This window comes from Sceloporus undulatus, chromosome 6, assembly GCF_019175285.1.
Source record: "Sceloporus undulatus isolate JIND9_A2432 ecotype Alabama chromosome 6, SceUnd_v1.1, whole genome shotgun sequence".
Classification (NCBI taxonomy): Eukaryota; Metazoa; Chordata; class Lepidosauria; order Squamata; family Phrynosomatidae; genus Sceloporus; species Sceloporus undulatus.
The window spans coordinates 61,134,035-61,150,543 of NC_056527.1; the positions used below are offsets into that span (position 1 = coordinate 61,134,035).

At 40.7% G+C, this 16,509-nt stretch overlaps 1 protein-coding gene across 9 annotated transcripts in view; it reads left to right on the forward strand.

The window, feature by feature from the left end:
• Window positions 1-185: 185 nt before the first annotated feature.
• LOC121934147 overlaps window positions 186-16,509 on the forward strand; it is a 36,602-nt gene continuing 20,278 nt past the window's right edge. Inside the window, exons 1-9 of one of the 9 annotated variants that reach the window (XM_042474267.1) lie at window positions 263-315; window positions 2,359-2,883; window positions 2,970-3,101; window positions 7,685-7,831; window positions 8,099-8,251; window positions 10,519-12,387; window positions 13,285-13,440; window positions 14,186-14,332; window positions 15,906-16,301. In XM_042474267.1, the coding sequence (XP_042330201.1) occupies window positions 8,107-8,251; window positions 10,519-12,387; window positions 13,285-13,440; window positions 14,186-14,332; window positions 15,906-15,943 (2,355 nt within the window). In that variant the 5' untranslated portion in view covers window positions 263-315; window positions 2,359-2,883; window positions 2,970-3,101; window positions 7,685-7,831; window positions 8,099-8,106 and the 3' untranslated portion in view covers window positions 15,944-16,301. Of the gene's footprint in view, window positions 316-787; window positions 933-1,287; window positions 1,485-2,358; window positions 2,884-2,969; window positions 3,102-7,684; window positions 7,832-8,098; window positions 8,252-10,518; window positions 12,388-13,284; window positions 13,441-14,185; window positions 14,333-15,905; window positions 16,302-16,509 lie in introns of those variants that run through there. The other 8 variants (XM_042474271.1, XM_042474266.1, XM_042474274.1 and 5 more) reach the window with 8 other exon arrangements.

Here is a 16,509-nt window from a genome sequence, read left to right on the forward strand (position 1 = left end):
AGAACGTACCGTACCTCTCATCCCTTGAGTGCGCATGCGTCCCTTGAGTACATGAGAACACTGCACTGTATACCCCTGTCAGTCCTTGAGTGCGCATGCGTGCCTTCTAGCTGCAGCGGCTTTCCTCCTCGCGTTTACTGCGCATGTGTGGTTTGGCGCTCTGGCCCACCCAATGGTTACTCAGGAAGAAATAAAGCGAGGCTACGCTGCCGCATAAGGCGGGCGCTCTTTCCTTCGCCCTGCCCCCTAGCGGCCGGCAGTTGTAACTGCAAGCGCCTTCTCTCTTCAAAGGGTTGGCAGCAGGAGCTTTCCCAGGTGGAAGCCTACTTTCTCAGATGCATTCAGAGGCAATAATAATGATAATACTATACAGAGAGACCTTGTAGCACCTTTGAGACTCAATGACACAGAAGTTGGCAGCAGGAGCCTTCCCTAGACTAAAGTCTACTTCCCCAGATCCATTTACATATAACATTATTACATATAACAACAACAACAACATCTTGTAGCACCTTTGAGGCTCACTGAAAGAAAGAAGTTGGCAGCAGGAGCCTTCCCTAGACTAAAGTCTGCTTCCCCAGATGCATTTGGTGGAGTGGCATTTGTAGGCAATGCTATGGTCAGCGTCCAGCAGATGTTGATTGCAGACTTGCACCTGAGGGCCTAAAGGTTCCTAGAGAGGTGTTTTCTCAGGCAAAACAACAACAACAACAACAGTGGATTGTTGTTGTTATTTAATTCAAGGTGTTGCCATTTTGACAGGGATCCTGGGCCCCTAACCCTAGTAGCAAATGGGGAGGGCCCACTGTATCCGTATTCTGCCTAACAGCCTGAGGATGCCACCATGTCCCTAAACAAAACCACAGTCTCTAAGGTCCACTCAGGCCTTTGAGAGATGAAGCTCCCAGGGAAGGGGAAGCCAGTATTTCTGTGTGGGTGCAGAGAAATACTCCTTCTTCACACTCCTTTGCCTATTAGAGGATAGAATAAAAACCTCAAGGGAGAGAAAACACTACTCCATCCATATGAGGCCTTCTTCAGGATGGCCAGACATGTCCTCCTTTTCCCTATGTTCCAACTTTCTGTCCAAGAGGGATCCCAAAATGGCCTCCATTTTGAGAAGGGCTAGGAGTGTTTTGAACTTTCATTTGGTAATGGCCTCCATTTGTCTTGGACGCGCTCCATTTTGCGGAGAGGATATACCTGACCCTCCACCAAATGTCGCGGCAGAGAGAGGCAGAAACAGGAATGGGGGTACAAAGCTTCTCCTGCTGGCCAGGTCTTGGCCAGCTCCTTTTATTGACATCAGGGTTACATTAGGTTTTACATTATCTCACTGTACATCAGAAGGCAATTAAAGGAATCAGGGACCAATGTGTACTCAGGAGATTTCTAATTAGCAAAGGGGAGCAGGGTGTGTACACTGTCTCAGCCGAATCAACATGGGCTTATCCAATTATGGATAAAGCATTGTCAACCAGAAGGTGAGTCATGATCTCGTGGTTTGCCAGCGAGGCCATCACATCCTATTCTCGGTAGACATTGCTATCCTGGGAGGGGGTGCACCCCCTGGGCTTTCCAGGGGATGCCACAATCAAAGATAACAAATCCAAAGTGTTCCAGAGTTGCTGAGAGGAACCATGAGATTTAAGGAGCTACTCAAAAGTAATATAGAGAGAGAGATTTGATAACACCTTTAAGACTGACTGAAAGAAAATGAGACGTTGTCAGCATTAGCTTTAATAGGCTCCAGTCAACTTCTTTGGATGTTTTTGGTGAAGTGGAAGCATCCAAAGAAGTCGACTGGAGCCTACGAAAGCTCATGCTGACAATATGTCATTTTCTTTCAATTTTAAAGGTGGTATAAAGTCTCTATATATACTGATTGTACAGACTAACACGGCTTTAGCTTTAATTTCTACTCAGAAGTAAGTATGCAAAGGGATCTTGTAACGCCTTTGAGACTGAAAGAAAGAAGATGGTAGCATGAGCTTTCGCAGTCTTGAGCCGACTTCCTCAGGTGCATGAGGTGAAGTAGAGAGAAAGACCATCCACCTCATGCTTCTGAGGAAATAGGCCCAAGACTACGAAAGATCATGCTGCAGCTGCCAGCTTCTTACTTTTTTAGCCTCAAAAGTGCTACAAGATCCATTTGCATACCAATTTTCCAGACTAACCAGGCTATGTCTTTCAATTCTACTCAAAAGTAAGTCCCACTAAATGCATAGCAACTTTACTATCAGGTTAGTATAGGTTTGCAGCCCTCGCCAGTTCATTTGCGCTCTCATTTTCTGTTTGGCAATACTGGAGGATGGAAACTCCCAAGAAATATCCTAATGCAGCCATTTTTCTCCTTAGCCCAACCTGTGTGAACTGTCATTCACAAATGCACACTAAAGTGGCCCAAAGAAGTAGTGGCGGAGTTTATAACAGCACAACATGTTGCTGGCTGTGGGAATACCACTCCCTGGATAACGGCTTTGTCAGATGGAGATTTCAGATTTCTTCCGTTGCAAAAAGAGGCATACAAAACCGGCTGGTGCTATTTTGGAGGTAACAAGCAGCAAGCCTACAGACTCAAATGGTTGTTTTTCATGCCGATGAAACCCATCAGATGAGTGAACTGCTTGCAGATCTTGCATGGTTTGCCTCTCAAAAGCGCACTACTTGTGGAAGGCATTGCCATTCTAGGCAGACTGTCTGATGGTAAGGTGTAGCATACCACAGATGAGAAAGCATTCCATTCATAAGGAAAAGTCTGCACATGCTCAGGGGTATTTTTTTGATAGGAGTTCTTTTAAAATACCTGCCATGTGTTCAGAAGCACCCAACCCAAGAGGCTACAATTTTCAAAAGCAAACATTTGTACCACCAGCTTTTGTGGTAAGAACATGTGCAAATAGTTGAAAGTAAAATATATCCCATATAATTTTTTCTGAAATGTCTAAAGATGTATGCCTTTCTTCCAGTTTTCCTAGGCATCTCCAGGCAGGATATGAGAGTACAGTTTCTCCGATTTTGGTCGGCCAAGCTTCAAGAAGAAGAATGGGCTGTGTGCAAATTTCTAGCTCAGCTGGTACAGCAACAGCTTGCTACAGTTTGTAAGGCTTCATTGATTTATTGCTGAAAGTTGCAAAGGCTCTTCAGGAACATGGTGTCTATGTACAGTATTTACTTAACAGGCTTCTTCCTTCCTAGCCAGTCTTTACTCTTTGTGGAAGCAGGGCTCTCCATCCATTCTGCTCTGTATCAACCTTTTGGAGTCAAGCAGGCTAGTTTAAATGTTTCTTATCACATTTCCCTAAGTAGATGAGAAAGAGTAGTCCTTTCATTTCACCTTGATCTGGGAGCAGCCTCTTTAACTAAGATTTCTGTCTTAATTTCCAAACAGGAACATACATTCTGTGTGTGTGTGTGTTAGAATGACAAGCTGTGAGCAACTATGGTGGGTACTTAAATGTATAATGCTTAATGGCATTCATAAATATCAGGTGTTGTTCCAGAAAGCTCAGGGCCTGGACTGATCCTGAACTGGCAATCTTACATTCTTTTTAGGAAACCAGTCCAAGATGGACAAAAGCAAACACTTGTTTTTTTGTACCACCCAGAAAGTTTACTATTTTAGAGCAGTCCCAAAGCAAAGCCGATAAGTAAGATGTCTCTGCTATGGGGCAGATAGTTTTGCTAGAGGAATCTCACACTTTTATCTTTTTCACACTTCATGGCTTATTTAGCCAGGTTAGTTTATACTCAGTCATTAGCAACTGCAAAACACCATCAGTTTTTAGCCAACGGTCTCTGCAAACTAAATATATTGCAAATTAAAAAACAGACTTTGTATTAATATTGTACACAATGTGTAGTTCCATGTCCAGATTTTTGCAAAGCTTTGAGCAGGATGCTCTAAATAAACCCTATTCTCCTTGCCATCCCGTGAGGCAAGAGGCTATGTCGATGGCAGCAGTGTTGTGGCTAATGGTGCAACTGGATTTGGGTCTGAAAGATGTTCAACTATTGACATGCTACAGGAACATGAAAAGTCAGAAGCTGCACAATATATATTATAGGAACATGGAATGTGAAAAGCATGAATCGGAAAACTAGACATAGTAAAACAAGAAATGGAATGTGGAAACATTACAATACTTAAGATGAGCAAACTAGAATGGACAGGAATGGGACATTTTCAGTCAGATAATTCTACATTGTTTTTTTTAGGAAATGAAAATCAAGGAAGAAATGAAGGGAAATTAATAGTGAGAAGAGATGTAGCGAAAGCAGTTTGTTAGCCTCCTTACACCCCTTCTCTTTTGATATCAGAAAGACAAGTTAATTCGCCCTTCTATGCCCCTACTGTAAATGCCATTACTGGAGTTCTTACATCTCTCATAAGCTAGCAATAGGAGTTGCCTGGACATCTCCTTTGAGGAGGTGTGAAATACCCACCATGGGATGATGCCAAGGAATCAATAGCCCTGGCATCTTTGCCTGCTAATCCATCTCAAAGTCAAAGGCAGTAGAAAAAGTGCATTCCAGATGGATGGACTCCATCAAGGAAGCCATGGCCCTGAGTCCGTGATGCCTAAGCAACGCTATTGATGGTAAGGTGGCTTGGAGATCTGTCTTTCATGGGTCATCATAAGTTAGTCAACTTGACAGTAAATTAACAACAAAAGAACCAGGGTTGAGAAACATTTACCTTTTAAGATGATTTTGAATACATAGTCCTTCCATAGTTCTTTATCATTATCTATGGTGCCTGTGGCTTTGGGAATTGACCTTGTTGCTTAGTGAATAGTGATGCTAATCCCTGACTGCATTAAGTCAGGACAGCATAGCCTCACTTGGCTGAATCTGCAATGCTGTGAATGTTTGCTTGGAACTCTGACTGAACTCTGTGGTACTTCTGAGTGCTTTGCATTCTGTTGTTGGTAAGTTTCCTTAGTAGTTAGCTGTCTCTTAGCCTCAAGGTTCCATCTGTAAATATAGGAATAATAATTCTTTACCAGTTGAATATTACTGGTGTAAAATGTATGAGACACTTTAAACACCTGAAACTTTTATTCAGATACTATACTCAGCTATAAATTGGCCTCATGTCAAGTCAAGGGTGGGTTTGGGAATGAAAATTATGGATTTTGATATGACATATGAAAAAGTTGGTAAAACTTAGGAGCATGTAACCAAGGATCTAAAGGATGAAACAAAGAAAAACAATGCCAAAGAACTCACAAAAACTGAGCAGGCACAATTGTCCTAAAGGCTGAATGGATGAGAGAGTAGGGACAGGTCAGTGCTTCCAGGACAGATTATGCTCTTGCCCTTGCCCTTCACCAGGAGATGGCTCCTATTTTTTTTAAATAAGAGTTAATGTACACTACTTAAATTGACCCATGGATAAATCAGCTCAGGTTTTTTGGGTCACTCCCTTACTAAAACTTCTAGATATACATGAGTATATATACTATATTTGGATGACCGTATCTTTGAATTAAGTATATATGAATTCAATATATATGTATTGCTTACAGGTGTAGTTCTACAATAGGCAATGGGAAACATTTACATTTCCCATTGTTGCAGTCTGCAACTCCCATTTTAACATGCCAAGTGGTAAAGGAAGACAGTACTTGTAGTGCAAAATATCTGGAGGACCATCAATCCCCATCTGCCCTGTTCTACAGCCAAAAAAAAAAAATACCCTAGTTGATTCAGCAGAACTATTTGAAAATAAGTTATTACAGGACTGAAGCCTTCACCGATGTAGTTCTTATCTTGTTAGCAGGAACACTGGGATATTGCTATGCTGAGTCCTTAAGATCTGATCTTATGCAAGTTTAAACACACCTGTCTCTACTGTCCTCCAAGTAACTGAGGCTTAAGGGTGGTGGTAATGGATGAAAGATGGTCTTAAATATTAGCAGGATCAATGCCTTGAGCATCAGAAGAGGCTGGGGTCAATGTGTCTCCTATGTGACATTTGAACATTAAAATCTAAGGGATGGTGACCGTACACAGTCCGATATTATGCAGAGTAAACTGGGTATAAACTATGCACATTAAAATCAATCATCTTAAGTATCTTGGGTTCTGTTTTGGACCAGACTGTTATCTGTACATTGCCTGTTTTGCTGAAAAGAACTTAATCTGGTTCAGGTGTGTAAGGAAAAGACTGCCTCTTAAGAAAGATGGGAAGCTTCTTCAATTAGGACTTTGCTGGGCTGTCTTTAGATGCAGCAGCAGTATAGACCTTTGGTTTGGGGCCAAGTACAGTAGGGGTGGAAACGACTTAGCTTTCTAGAGCTTGTGTGTAAGGATTAAATATAGTTTAAAGGTGGAGATAAAGCTGGTTTATGAAAGGGTGTGGGAAGCTGGTGAGGATTTAAGACAGGAGGCTGTTGGCTTTTGGTTGAGGCTACCCTATTGTTAAAAGGGCTCTGTATTTGTTTGACTGTCTCTTGGTTCCAGAAAAGGTGTGTAAATTTCTGTTCCTTTTGAAGGTGCATATTCCTCTACCTCCTTCTTTTTATTCCTCTATATTTTTCAATTCAAAAATTAGTACTGAATTGTCAGTCCAGTGGCCTATTCTCAATAGGTTGTCTTATGCGTAGCTAATTCAAACGGTTTGCTTTCTGTTAGTTTTTAGTCCCAGAAGTAATAATAATGGAATTCTTTTAGGATTAAGGGAGAGTGGAAAACCTTGAGTAGTGAAGAAGGAGGTGGTATTTACTGTAATAAGTCTGTTCTGTTTAGAAGTATTTACCTTGGTGATAGACAACTGACAATAATAATAATAATAATAATATTTGTATACTGTTTTTCCATAGATCAAAACTGTTTACAGACTATAAAACTATTGCAAACATCTCATAAAATAGATAAAAACAAGTAATATAATTATATAAAACACAAACCCATAAAATGGGTTTGTAGCATACATTGCATACCTTCTCCAGAGTTTTTCCTGCTGAATTCAGTAGAAACAAGCTTACATATGCTTGAGCTCTAAAAGTCTTTTCTTAAAAAAACACAATTTCCATAGGTTAGACCTTTCTTGCACATACTACAGGCTCTGCTAGTACTGGAAGTCTCCGTCGTTGTATAGTAGGAATATGAATTGCCTAAGTCTCTGTTGATATTTAAGGTTTGTTTTCTAACGAAGTAGGAAAGTAATAGTCCTAGGGCTCCAACAGACAGGCCAAATAAAGCTGCTTCGGGTCACTTTGGAGGTATGCTGTTTAAATGACACACCCATCTTAAGAGGCCAGAAACTACACCAAAGCTGTGCTCCAGTCCTTAGGACTGGAGCATGGCTTTGGCACGGCTTCCGTCCTCTTAGAATGCATGCATCATATAAACAGCATACCTCCAAGGTGACCCGAAGCAGCTTTATTATGGCCTGTCTGTTCAGGCCCTTAGTCTCTGCTAGTATTAAAGATCTCCCTACAAAAAATGTGTGTGTGCGTGCCTTCAAGTGACCTGTTGACTTAAGGTGACCCCATTAATTTCAAAGGGTTTTCGTATGCAAGGAATATCTGTGGTGGTTTTCCTGTTTTCTCCTCTGAAATCTAGCCTAGAGCACCTACTATTAATTGATGGTTTTCCATCTACAAAATGTAAGAGCTATGACCTTGCATAGCAGAGGAAAGTGTTTGCTTATATTTCTGTCTTATTCTTTCAATAGGAGGCTTGTGAAATAAGGACCATAGAGCACAGTGGAGTTTCAGACAATGTTTCTTCATCAAAATTTCTTATTGGAGACACCTCCCAATCAACTACTCAGCAAATAAGAAATGATCTCCCTTCTGTGAACGTCGCAGGAATCAGTCTGGTCAGTCCTGGGAGGGATGGGGGGGAAACTGGAGGGTATATTTTTCTTACCTTTCATATGAGACTGCTGAAAACTTGAAGGGTACAAAGGACTCAAAAGAAAGCTCTTACCCAAACCCTTTCTGATATTCACTGACTAATGAAGATGAAGAGGAGCTGAATTTTTATCTCCACAGGAAATGCTTGACTTGCTTAGGCTGTCAAATAGCTTGGTGATGGTATCTTTCTAAAAACTGTTGCTTAATGCCAGTTGTTTCTTTTTTTGTAGCCTAGAAAATGAACACTAACAATGCCTCAGAGAGTGGGCCTTATCCCACAAACCAAAGACCCTTTTTTTATGCACATGCAACAGCACAACAGAGGTTCTCTAATCCCTGGCTCCTTGGCCCTGTGTACAACCCATACGGCATCCCTGCTGCAGGTAAGGCAAAATAATACGACCGATGAGATTGGATCGATGGGCTGCTCCTGTTGCAAGAAGCTAACCTGCTTGGTCTTTCTGTTAATTTTCAAAATGCATTTCCTATCTAGTGCTACTATTTCCCTGTATTACTTTGTAACTGATTGCTTGTGTTCTACAAAATATATTTTACAGAATTTTTATCCTAATTGCTGGGTCCAGGGAAGACACTCTCAAATTAATGTTTCTGAGGAATTTTGGTACTTAGCTCAAAGGAGATATATAGTTTGACTGGGGCAACAGTGGTTTTGGGATTAGCCCAGCTATACAGGATCCAAATCACGAAGAATTCCAGAGGCAGATTTCAAATTGGGAATTGTAGTTTATTAGGGAATTAAAGCAACACACACAAGCACACAGTTCAGACACATACACAAGAGCTAATGAAATCAAAGATGGGAGAGGTGAATTGATGTGAGGCTTTACTAAAGGTAATATTTGCCTGACATAGATCTTGAGTTTGCCATTTGCACCCAGGTCTGGCTTCCACAGTGGGGTCACCCACATCAACTTTTAATGAATTTTATTTAATTAATGTTATATCAAATGGGGGGGGGTGAACGGGGCTAAATTTTGGGATAACAGAGTTCTCTATGACTGTACTATACTCTGGTTTTTCCTCAGATCGTATGACTGCACTGTGGCATTACCAAATCCCTGGTGCTCTCTCCTGGCATGGATTCTCTTAGTAGTTGTATGGCAGCAGTTTTTCAATAGGTGAAGCTTTCAGGCCATGGGAAAAGTGTTAGGCACTGTTTCATTTACTGAGGTTGTTCTCCAAAGTATGTTATGGTAGGGGCAAACTTTAATTAAATCCTCTGGCACCAAAATACACTAGGCAGGCCTTAATGAAGTGTCTCTCAGCTATAGCTTTGTAGTGCAAGGATGGGGTCTTACAGAGATTCTTGGACTAAACACACCACAGGATTGGCTATACTGGTTAGGGCTGATGAGAGTTGTAGTCTACTACCTGTTTTGTTGGAGGTGATGCTCTACATCATCAGAATGGACATGTCAGTGATAGTCTCTTGACCTGTCTTTTTGTTACTTGGACCTCAAAGCTACATAGCTGTTCATACGGTATCCACCAGGTAGGTAGAATTGTTGTGCTTGTGAATTCTGTCTTGCAGGGTAATTTGTATAAGTCAATGTGTGATCTCCTTAGTCTGGTCATCATGTTTTTCCATGGAAGAGGAAATTGTATAAAGCTACACATGATCTTGTTCTGTACTATTTGGTGGTAAGGTAGATCCAGATTTGCTGAGCTGTTCTCAGAGCTTTAATAATCATTGTTACAGATATGTTTTCCTTCTTAAGTAAGGCTACTGAGTTCAACAGTGCTGGGGAGAGCAGGGGAACAGAAAGCATAGATTTGTGTGAGATTTTGGTGCTCTGTTCTCCAACAGAGAGAGTACTGTTTCTTAGTCATTATTTTGTATTTATCTAAGGTTGGTAGACCTCAGGGTTCTTCTACTGGAAAAAAAAATAGATCTCAGCAGGATAATGCCATGGAGGAATAAAGAAACTCAATTTACTTGTTTTGTTGTTGTTGTTGTTGTTGTTATCATCCACCCTTGAGTTGGTCTTGGCTCATGGTGACCTTGTGGATGAGACATGTCCAAGACACCCTATCCTCCACTACTCTTCTATTTTCTGCAGGTTCATACTCATGACCTCCTTAATTGAGTCTATCCATCTAGAATGTGGTCTTGGTCCCTTTCTAATTCCCTCTAGTTTTTCTAGCATTATTGTCTTTTCCAATGAGTTGTGTTTCTCATGATGTGGAGAACCTCAGTACTTTTTGTTATGGTAACAATATGCATCCAGAAGAGACATTACAGACTGATTTGGATTACAGCGGGGCCTCAGCATACGCGGACTTTTTATAAGCGGCTTTGAGCGTACGCGCTCAAGCCGCTGGGTGCGCGCGGGGCAACACATCCCATTCAGCTGTGCCGTGCGCGTGCCCGTTACACCGTGCGCACCTCCGCGCCGCCGTGCACGAGCCCCATTGTTTACAATGGGGCTCGAGCATAGGCAGAAATTGCCATACGCGGCGGGATCCGGAATGGAGGTTCCACTATACATGTTAATCCACAAGTAAATGTCATATTGTTCAAGATGAAATGAACTGTGGGGTTACTCATGTTATCAAGTAATGCCTGCTCTGTTTTGGGGAGGGCGGGGAATGTTCTGTTGGAGGAAAACACATGTTTCTGTCTTTATAGGCTTAAGAAGTGGCAATCCATACTTCCCATTATATTCTGTTCCTTTCCACGAGTACCCTGGATATGTCGTCCCACAGCATCCCATGCATGTGAGAGTTAACAGAAGACCTTATTTTAATGGTCACCCACCCATGTTTTATCAGGCCACACGGTTCAGGCATTATAGCCCTGGGAAACGAACAGAGACCAAAGAAACGCAGACTGATGTTAGACAACCTGAAAGTAAGCCAAAAAAACATCAGGATCATGGTATAGAAACAAAAGGCTGTGATGCTGGAAATATGGCTTGTGTCTCATCTGCTGTTGGCAAAGGAAGTGAAAGTTCTTTAGAAGCACCAGAGAGGATCATATCTTCTCCACTTTCAGACAGGGACTTTGCCAAGAGTTCTTCAGGTTCTGTACAGTTTCGAAGCCTTCCTCCACCAGGCTATGCCTTTGAGAAAGAGGAAGTAAGAATAGAGTATGCCAATGATGGTGCACCTGCCATTCAGCTATGGAAGTCCTTCAAAGAAACAATCCCTTTGTATGATGTGGCAAAAAAGGAGAATGTAGTGCAAAGAGATGTGTTTGCTCTGAGCTCCTGTGAAGAAGTTGTATATGGACCTAAGGAACAAGGACAGTTGGTGCCAAGTATTTCCTATCCAGAGGAGCAAAAGACTCTTGAGGATATGCAGGAAAGAGACGCTCAGTGTAAAGCAAAGATGGATTCAGAAAAACAGGGATCTACTAGTTATAGAGTAAGTTCTCCTGTAGATGACTCTAGAGCAGTGCAGCTGTCTGAACCATCTAGACCTGACCAGCTAGGGACAAAGCAAGATGTGCTGGTGTCCAAAAGATCTTCTGGATTAAAGAGGTCCAGCAGTTCAAGAGCTCCTCAGGATGTGTCAAACCTTGTTCAGCAAAGGGAGCTATTTCCATCTGGCATGGAGATAACAAATGATTCATATTTCCCTCAGAAACTGAATGAAAATGATGTGACCAATAAAGAATGGACAACTTCAGAAACAAGTCTGTGGTGTAATGAGTCAGAGAAATACATTCCTTCTGAAAGCTGGTTGGCTTGCTTAGAGAATATGGATGCTAACTATAACTATGATATGTATTTGTCCCGAAGAAAGCGTCCAAGTGTACTCAGTGTTACTTCTGACGAGACGTCTTCTGTTGATGAAGGTTCATTGATTGACAATACACCCATGTCTTATTTTGTCCCTGACTATATGCTTCAGAAGAGTACCTTAAAGAAAAGTAAAGAGGGCTTGGGGAGAGAGAGAATTAAAAGTGGAGGCTCCCTCAATGAAGATGAGGAAGTAGAAGGGCATGAGAAAGTCAGTATTGGTTATGGCCAGAATTTGAAGAGATGTTCAAAAGTCAAGGCTAAAGATATCTCCAGTCGATCTAAAAAGCTGGGTATTCTCCCCATGTCTTCCAGCAGCAGGCAACTCTATCCTCGCAAGAAAAAAGCTTCTAAGAGTTTCTCTCCATCAGAAGCTGATTCTGAAGAATACTGGGTGAAGGAACCAGAGGAAGAGGAGGAAGAAGAGGAGGAAGAGGAGGAGGAGGAAGAAGAAGAGAGGGAATACTTAATTCAAGAAACTGTACCTTATGGAACTTTGAACCCTAGTAAAAGTGGCCTCTACTGGACGACTGGCCAGAAGGTATTCTGGAGAGTACCCAAAAACGTAGTACCAGCGCATATTATTAATTTGCCATTACAAGAAAAAGTAAAAATGTCTGGAGTGGCTACCAAATTGAAGATGGAGCGAGAACAAGGTGAGGATCTCTGTGGTGATTTCAACTTCTGCCTGAAGAAGCCTACAGCACACCAGCTAGAAGTGTTTGAACATAGAAGAAATTCATCAAGACACGCAGGTAAGTGGCAGACAATGAAATGGGTGTTAACATGGCGTATTGGGAAACCTCTAGGGCAGAAATTCCAAAAAAACTTTGGCTCCCCAGGTGTTTTGGACAGCTGTCAGGAGTTCTGGGAAATGAAGTCAAAACATCTGGAAGACCAAGGTTTCAGAATCACTTCTCTAGGGCAACACTCATTTTTTCACCTATAGAGGCCTTGGAAGATCAAAGAAAGAGAAGGGAATTTGGATGTTTAAAGTACCATTTAAAAAACCCCACTTATTTATAAATATGTATGAGGACACTTTTTGCTGTTTGCAACCTAACACTCCTAAGTTCACAGCTGATCATATACTTAACACTAACAGTCTCTCCCTATATGTACTTTTTTAAAAATGTATTTATTAATGTTCTAGTTTTAATTACATTCAGAGTAGTACCATGCTGAAAGTCTTTTCAGGTTCAAAACATACTGTGGAAATAATATAGTTTGAGACTGCTCCAATTGCCCTGGCTTAATGCTAAGAAATTCTGGGAACTGTAGTTTTGTGAGACATTTAGCCTTCTCTGTCAGAGAGCCACAATATACTACGATTTCCAGGATTTCCTTGCATTGAGCCCGGGCAGTTAAAGCTGTCTCAAACTGAATTATTTCTGCAGTGTGTTTTGGACCTCTGAAAACTGACTTGAAAGAAGTTAAGTTTCTAGCTTCCACTTGCAAGTTACATGGCAAATGGCACAGTTTTCACCAGTATTTCTGCAACTGTATATATCCTTAAGATATCATCAGATTCTGCAGTTAAATCAGTGGTTGAAGTGGAAAGGAAAATAATACACTGAACGTGTGTGAAGCTTGAAATCAAATGGTTCAAATTACAGGAAAATTATTATTTTACTTCTTTATGTCTTAACCAGGAAGATTACAAGAGGAAGAAAGAAGGATTGTGGATGATGACTATTGGATAAAAAGTGGTGTAGCTGATGACTACTGGATAAAAAGTGGTGCAAGACCCAAGTTTGCTAGCCTAACGCATGAAGGCCTCTCAACCTCAGCCAAAAGCAGAGAAAAACGTATGTCCTTTTCCACTTAAATCAATGAACAAAAATACCATAGTCAGATGGTCAAGTGTGGCATTGACTGCTTTCCTCTGCCATTGTAGCAATTTTATTTCACTGTGATCTTGCTTTCCGAGGGAGAGAGAATTCATTGGCAAAGGGCAATAGCTTTTAGCATTTACATTTCTACACTACTTAATAGTGAACTCAGCACTCTCTAAGCAGTTTACAGTCTGCAACCAAATTACCCTCAACAAACTGGGTACTCATTTTACCAACCTACAAAAAGATGGAAAACTGAGTCAACCTGGAGCCCTGGGATTCAACTCCCAACCTTGTGGCTGCAATACTGGCATTTAACCACTGCACCATCAGGGGAGATTTAATGCACCAGAGCAAGGGCCGTAAAGGAAATGTCGCATGCAAACTAGATTCAGCAAGAAATGTGAACTCTACAAGATGTTGCTCCCAGTCATGGTTCTCTGACTTTATTCATGTGATGCATTAACTTGCATATAAGTGTTAGTGATCCCTATACCATATTGAACCTACTTATTATCACAATACTTTTTCAGTATGCTCGTAAAAAAAATTTAAGTCACACTGATCTATAGCTCTACATAAATTTATTAGCAAACTAGTCCAGCTTACAGCATTAGAGTAGATTCAAGGAGAAGGGAATGCCCTGCTTCAGCAATAAAATAGAGAAAGAATTCACTCTTCAGACCTGTTCTAATAAAAATGGATCTCTTGACTGCAGAAGTACGCCCTGTTGCTGCAGACAACTTGCATGTAGTAGACTCACCAAAGAAGAAAGGGGTGCATAAACCTCCACATAAACGCAGAAACACAAGGCATGATGAAGAAGTTCAAGAATGGGAGAAACCAAAAACATCCCATCACAAGGGTAAGTGTACTAAGTGACTAAGACAATCCTTGTACAGTTGTGATACATGATACCACCTTGTGCCTTTAAATTCAAGCTGCAAAATGACTGAATTAAGAGAACTAATGGTTCTCAGTTGTGTATGCGACCTGAGTCCAGCTAACTCCACCATGTAGGCCAGAGGTGAACAATTGTTAGAAGGTAAATAACCACTTTAGCTGCTCCTCCAAAAAAAAACTTGGAGAGGCACATTCCCTGTACATAGACCAATATACATATATGTCAGTTTTGTGCTCCCAAATGAGTGTCTCTTATCCAAAATCCTTGGTACCAGACATATTTGGATCTTGTTCTTATTTATTTTGGAATATTTGCATATATATAATGAGATACCTATGTCTAAACAAGAAATGAATTTATATTTTATATACAAAGAGCCTAAAGGTAATGTTGTACATACTTTTCATTTGTGCATGAAATAAAGTTTGTACATTAAACATCAAAAATCAAAGGCGTTACTATCTCAGCCACCCATGTGAAAAATTCTGGATTTCGGATAAGGGATGATCAACCTGTGCTGCAAAAAATATGTTTAAAGCTTTGAGTTTGTGCATGGGATGCTTCTAGGGAACAACAATTAAAGAATGCCTATCCTGGGAAGTATGGAAAAAGAAGAGCGCAATGTATTTGAATCTGAATAATGGGCTATGCTTCTAAAGAGCTCTTGCCCTATCTGCAATAAGAACATGGGCCATAACTACCATATGAGTAGTGAATGCAAAACTAGCTGAATGTAGCTGACCGAACCCGAAAGTTTTTTGTGGGTTTTTTGGGCTATGTGGTCATGTTCTGGAAGAGTTTATTCCTGACCTTTTGCCAGCATCTGTGGCTGGCATCTTCAGAGAACGCTGGCATGGAAGCGAGTTGGGTATATATATCCTGTGTGACTTTTGGTTGAGGGGAAGTGATTTATATGTTAAACTGTGTGTTGGTCTGTTGCTGAATGGCAAGGCAACAAGTTATCCATTTAATTAGCGATCCATTGTCTGCTGGTAAACCCCCCTGACCCTGGTTGGTTTTCATTTGCACTTGCTGGGTCTTGATTTTGGTGTTTTTCAGGACAGGTAGCCAAACTTTGTTTACTTTAAGGGTTACTTTCCTGTTGAAGATGTCTAGGTGTTGGTGGATTTAAATGGCTTCCCTGTACATTCTGACCTGATAGTTGTTGGCATGTTCCATAATTTTAGTGTTTTCAAGTAGCATTTAATGCCCAGGTTGGTTTATGCTGAGGACATAAAATGCTATTTGAAAACACTGAAATTCTGGACCATGCCAACAACTACCAGGTCAGAATCAGGAAAGTAACCCTTAATGTAAACAAGATTTGGCTACCAGTCCGGAAAAACACCAAAATCAAGACCCAGCAAGCGCAAATGGAAACCACCCAGGGTCAGGTCAATCTTCTGCTGGTCCTTTAGTAAGTCAGTGTCTATGAAAACGGCTGGCTAAAAACCAAAGCACATGACTCTATTACTGGAGTGAAATAGCATGTTTTAAAAATAAAAATTAACCTTCTGTAATATCTTTTATGCAGGGCGTGAAGCAAGGAGATCTCTTTATAAAAGAAGATAAGAATTGTGAAACATGTAAATATTTGCCTATTATTGTTTAGATGAGTCATTAAGTATTTTTTCTTTTTGTAAGTATCTCAGCAGGGTCTAAGTTGCACTGTTAAGGATTCCTAAGTGCACATTTCAAAAATGTATAAAAATAAATTGGACACTAAAATGAAGGCATGGGAATGTAAATAACACAATATTTAAAAAGAAAATTAAAGGTAAAATTGCACAACAATGTTTTGTGGAAAGTTTGTAATATAAAGGTTATTAATAATACTCAGACATTAAACAAAGTGATGACTGTAACTCAATAAATTCATGAATCGTGGGAGACATTACCTATTCCAAAAAACATGACATTTGCATTTGGAATTGAGTGAACCTATACTAAAATCAGAAAATTTACTCCTCGTGATCATTAGCGGAGAAAAATCCAGATCAGCCACTTCTTTTTGAACAAGACTGCCTGAATGTTTTTTAGTGTCAAATGTAGCAATTGCTGTGATGGCCCATAAGGAAAATTCCAAGTCCATATCGCACCATTGACAGTATTAGGCCTACCAAAAAGGCATAAACATG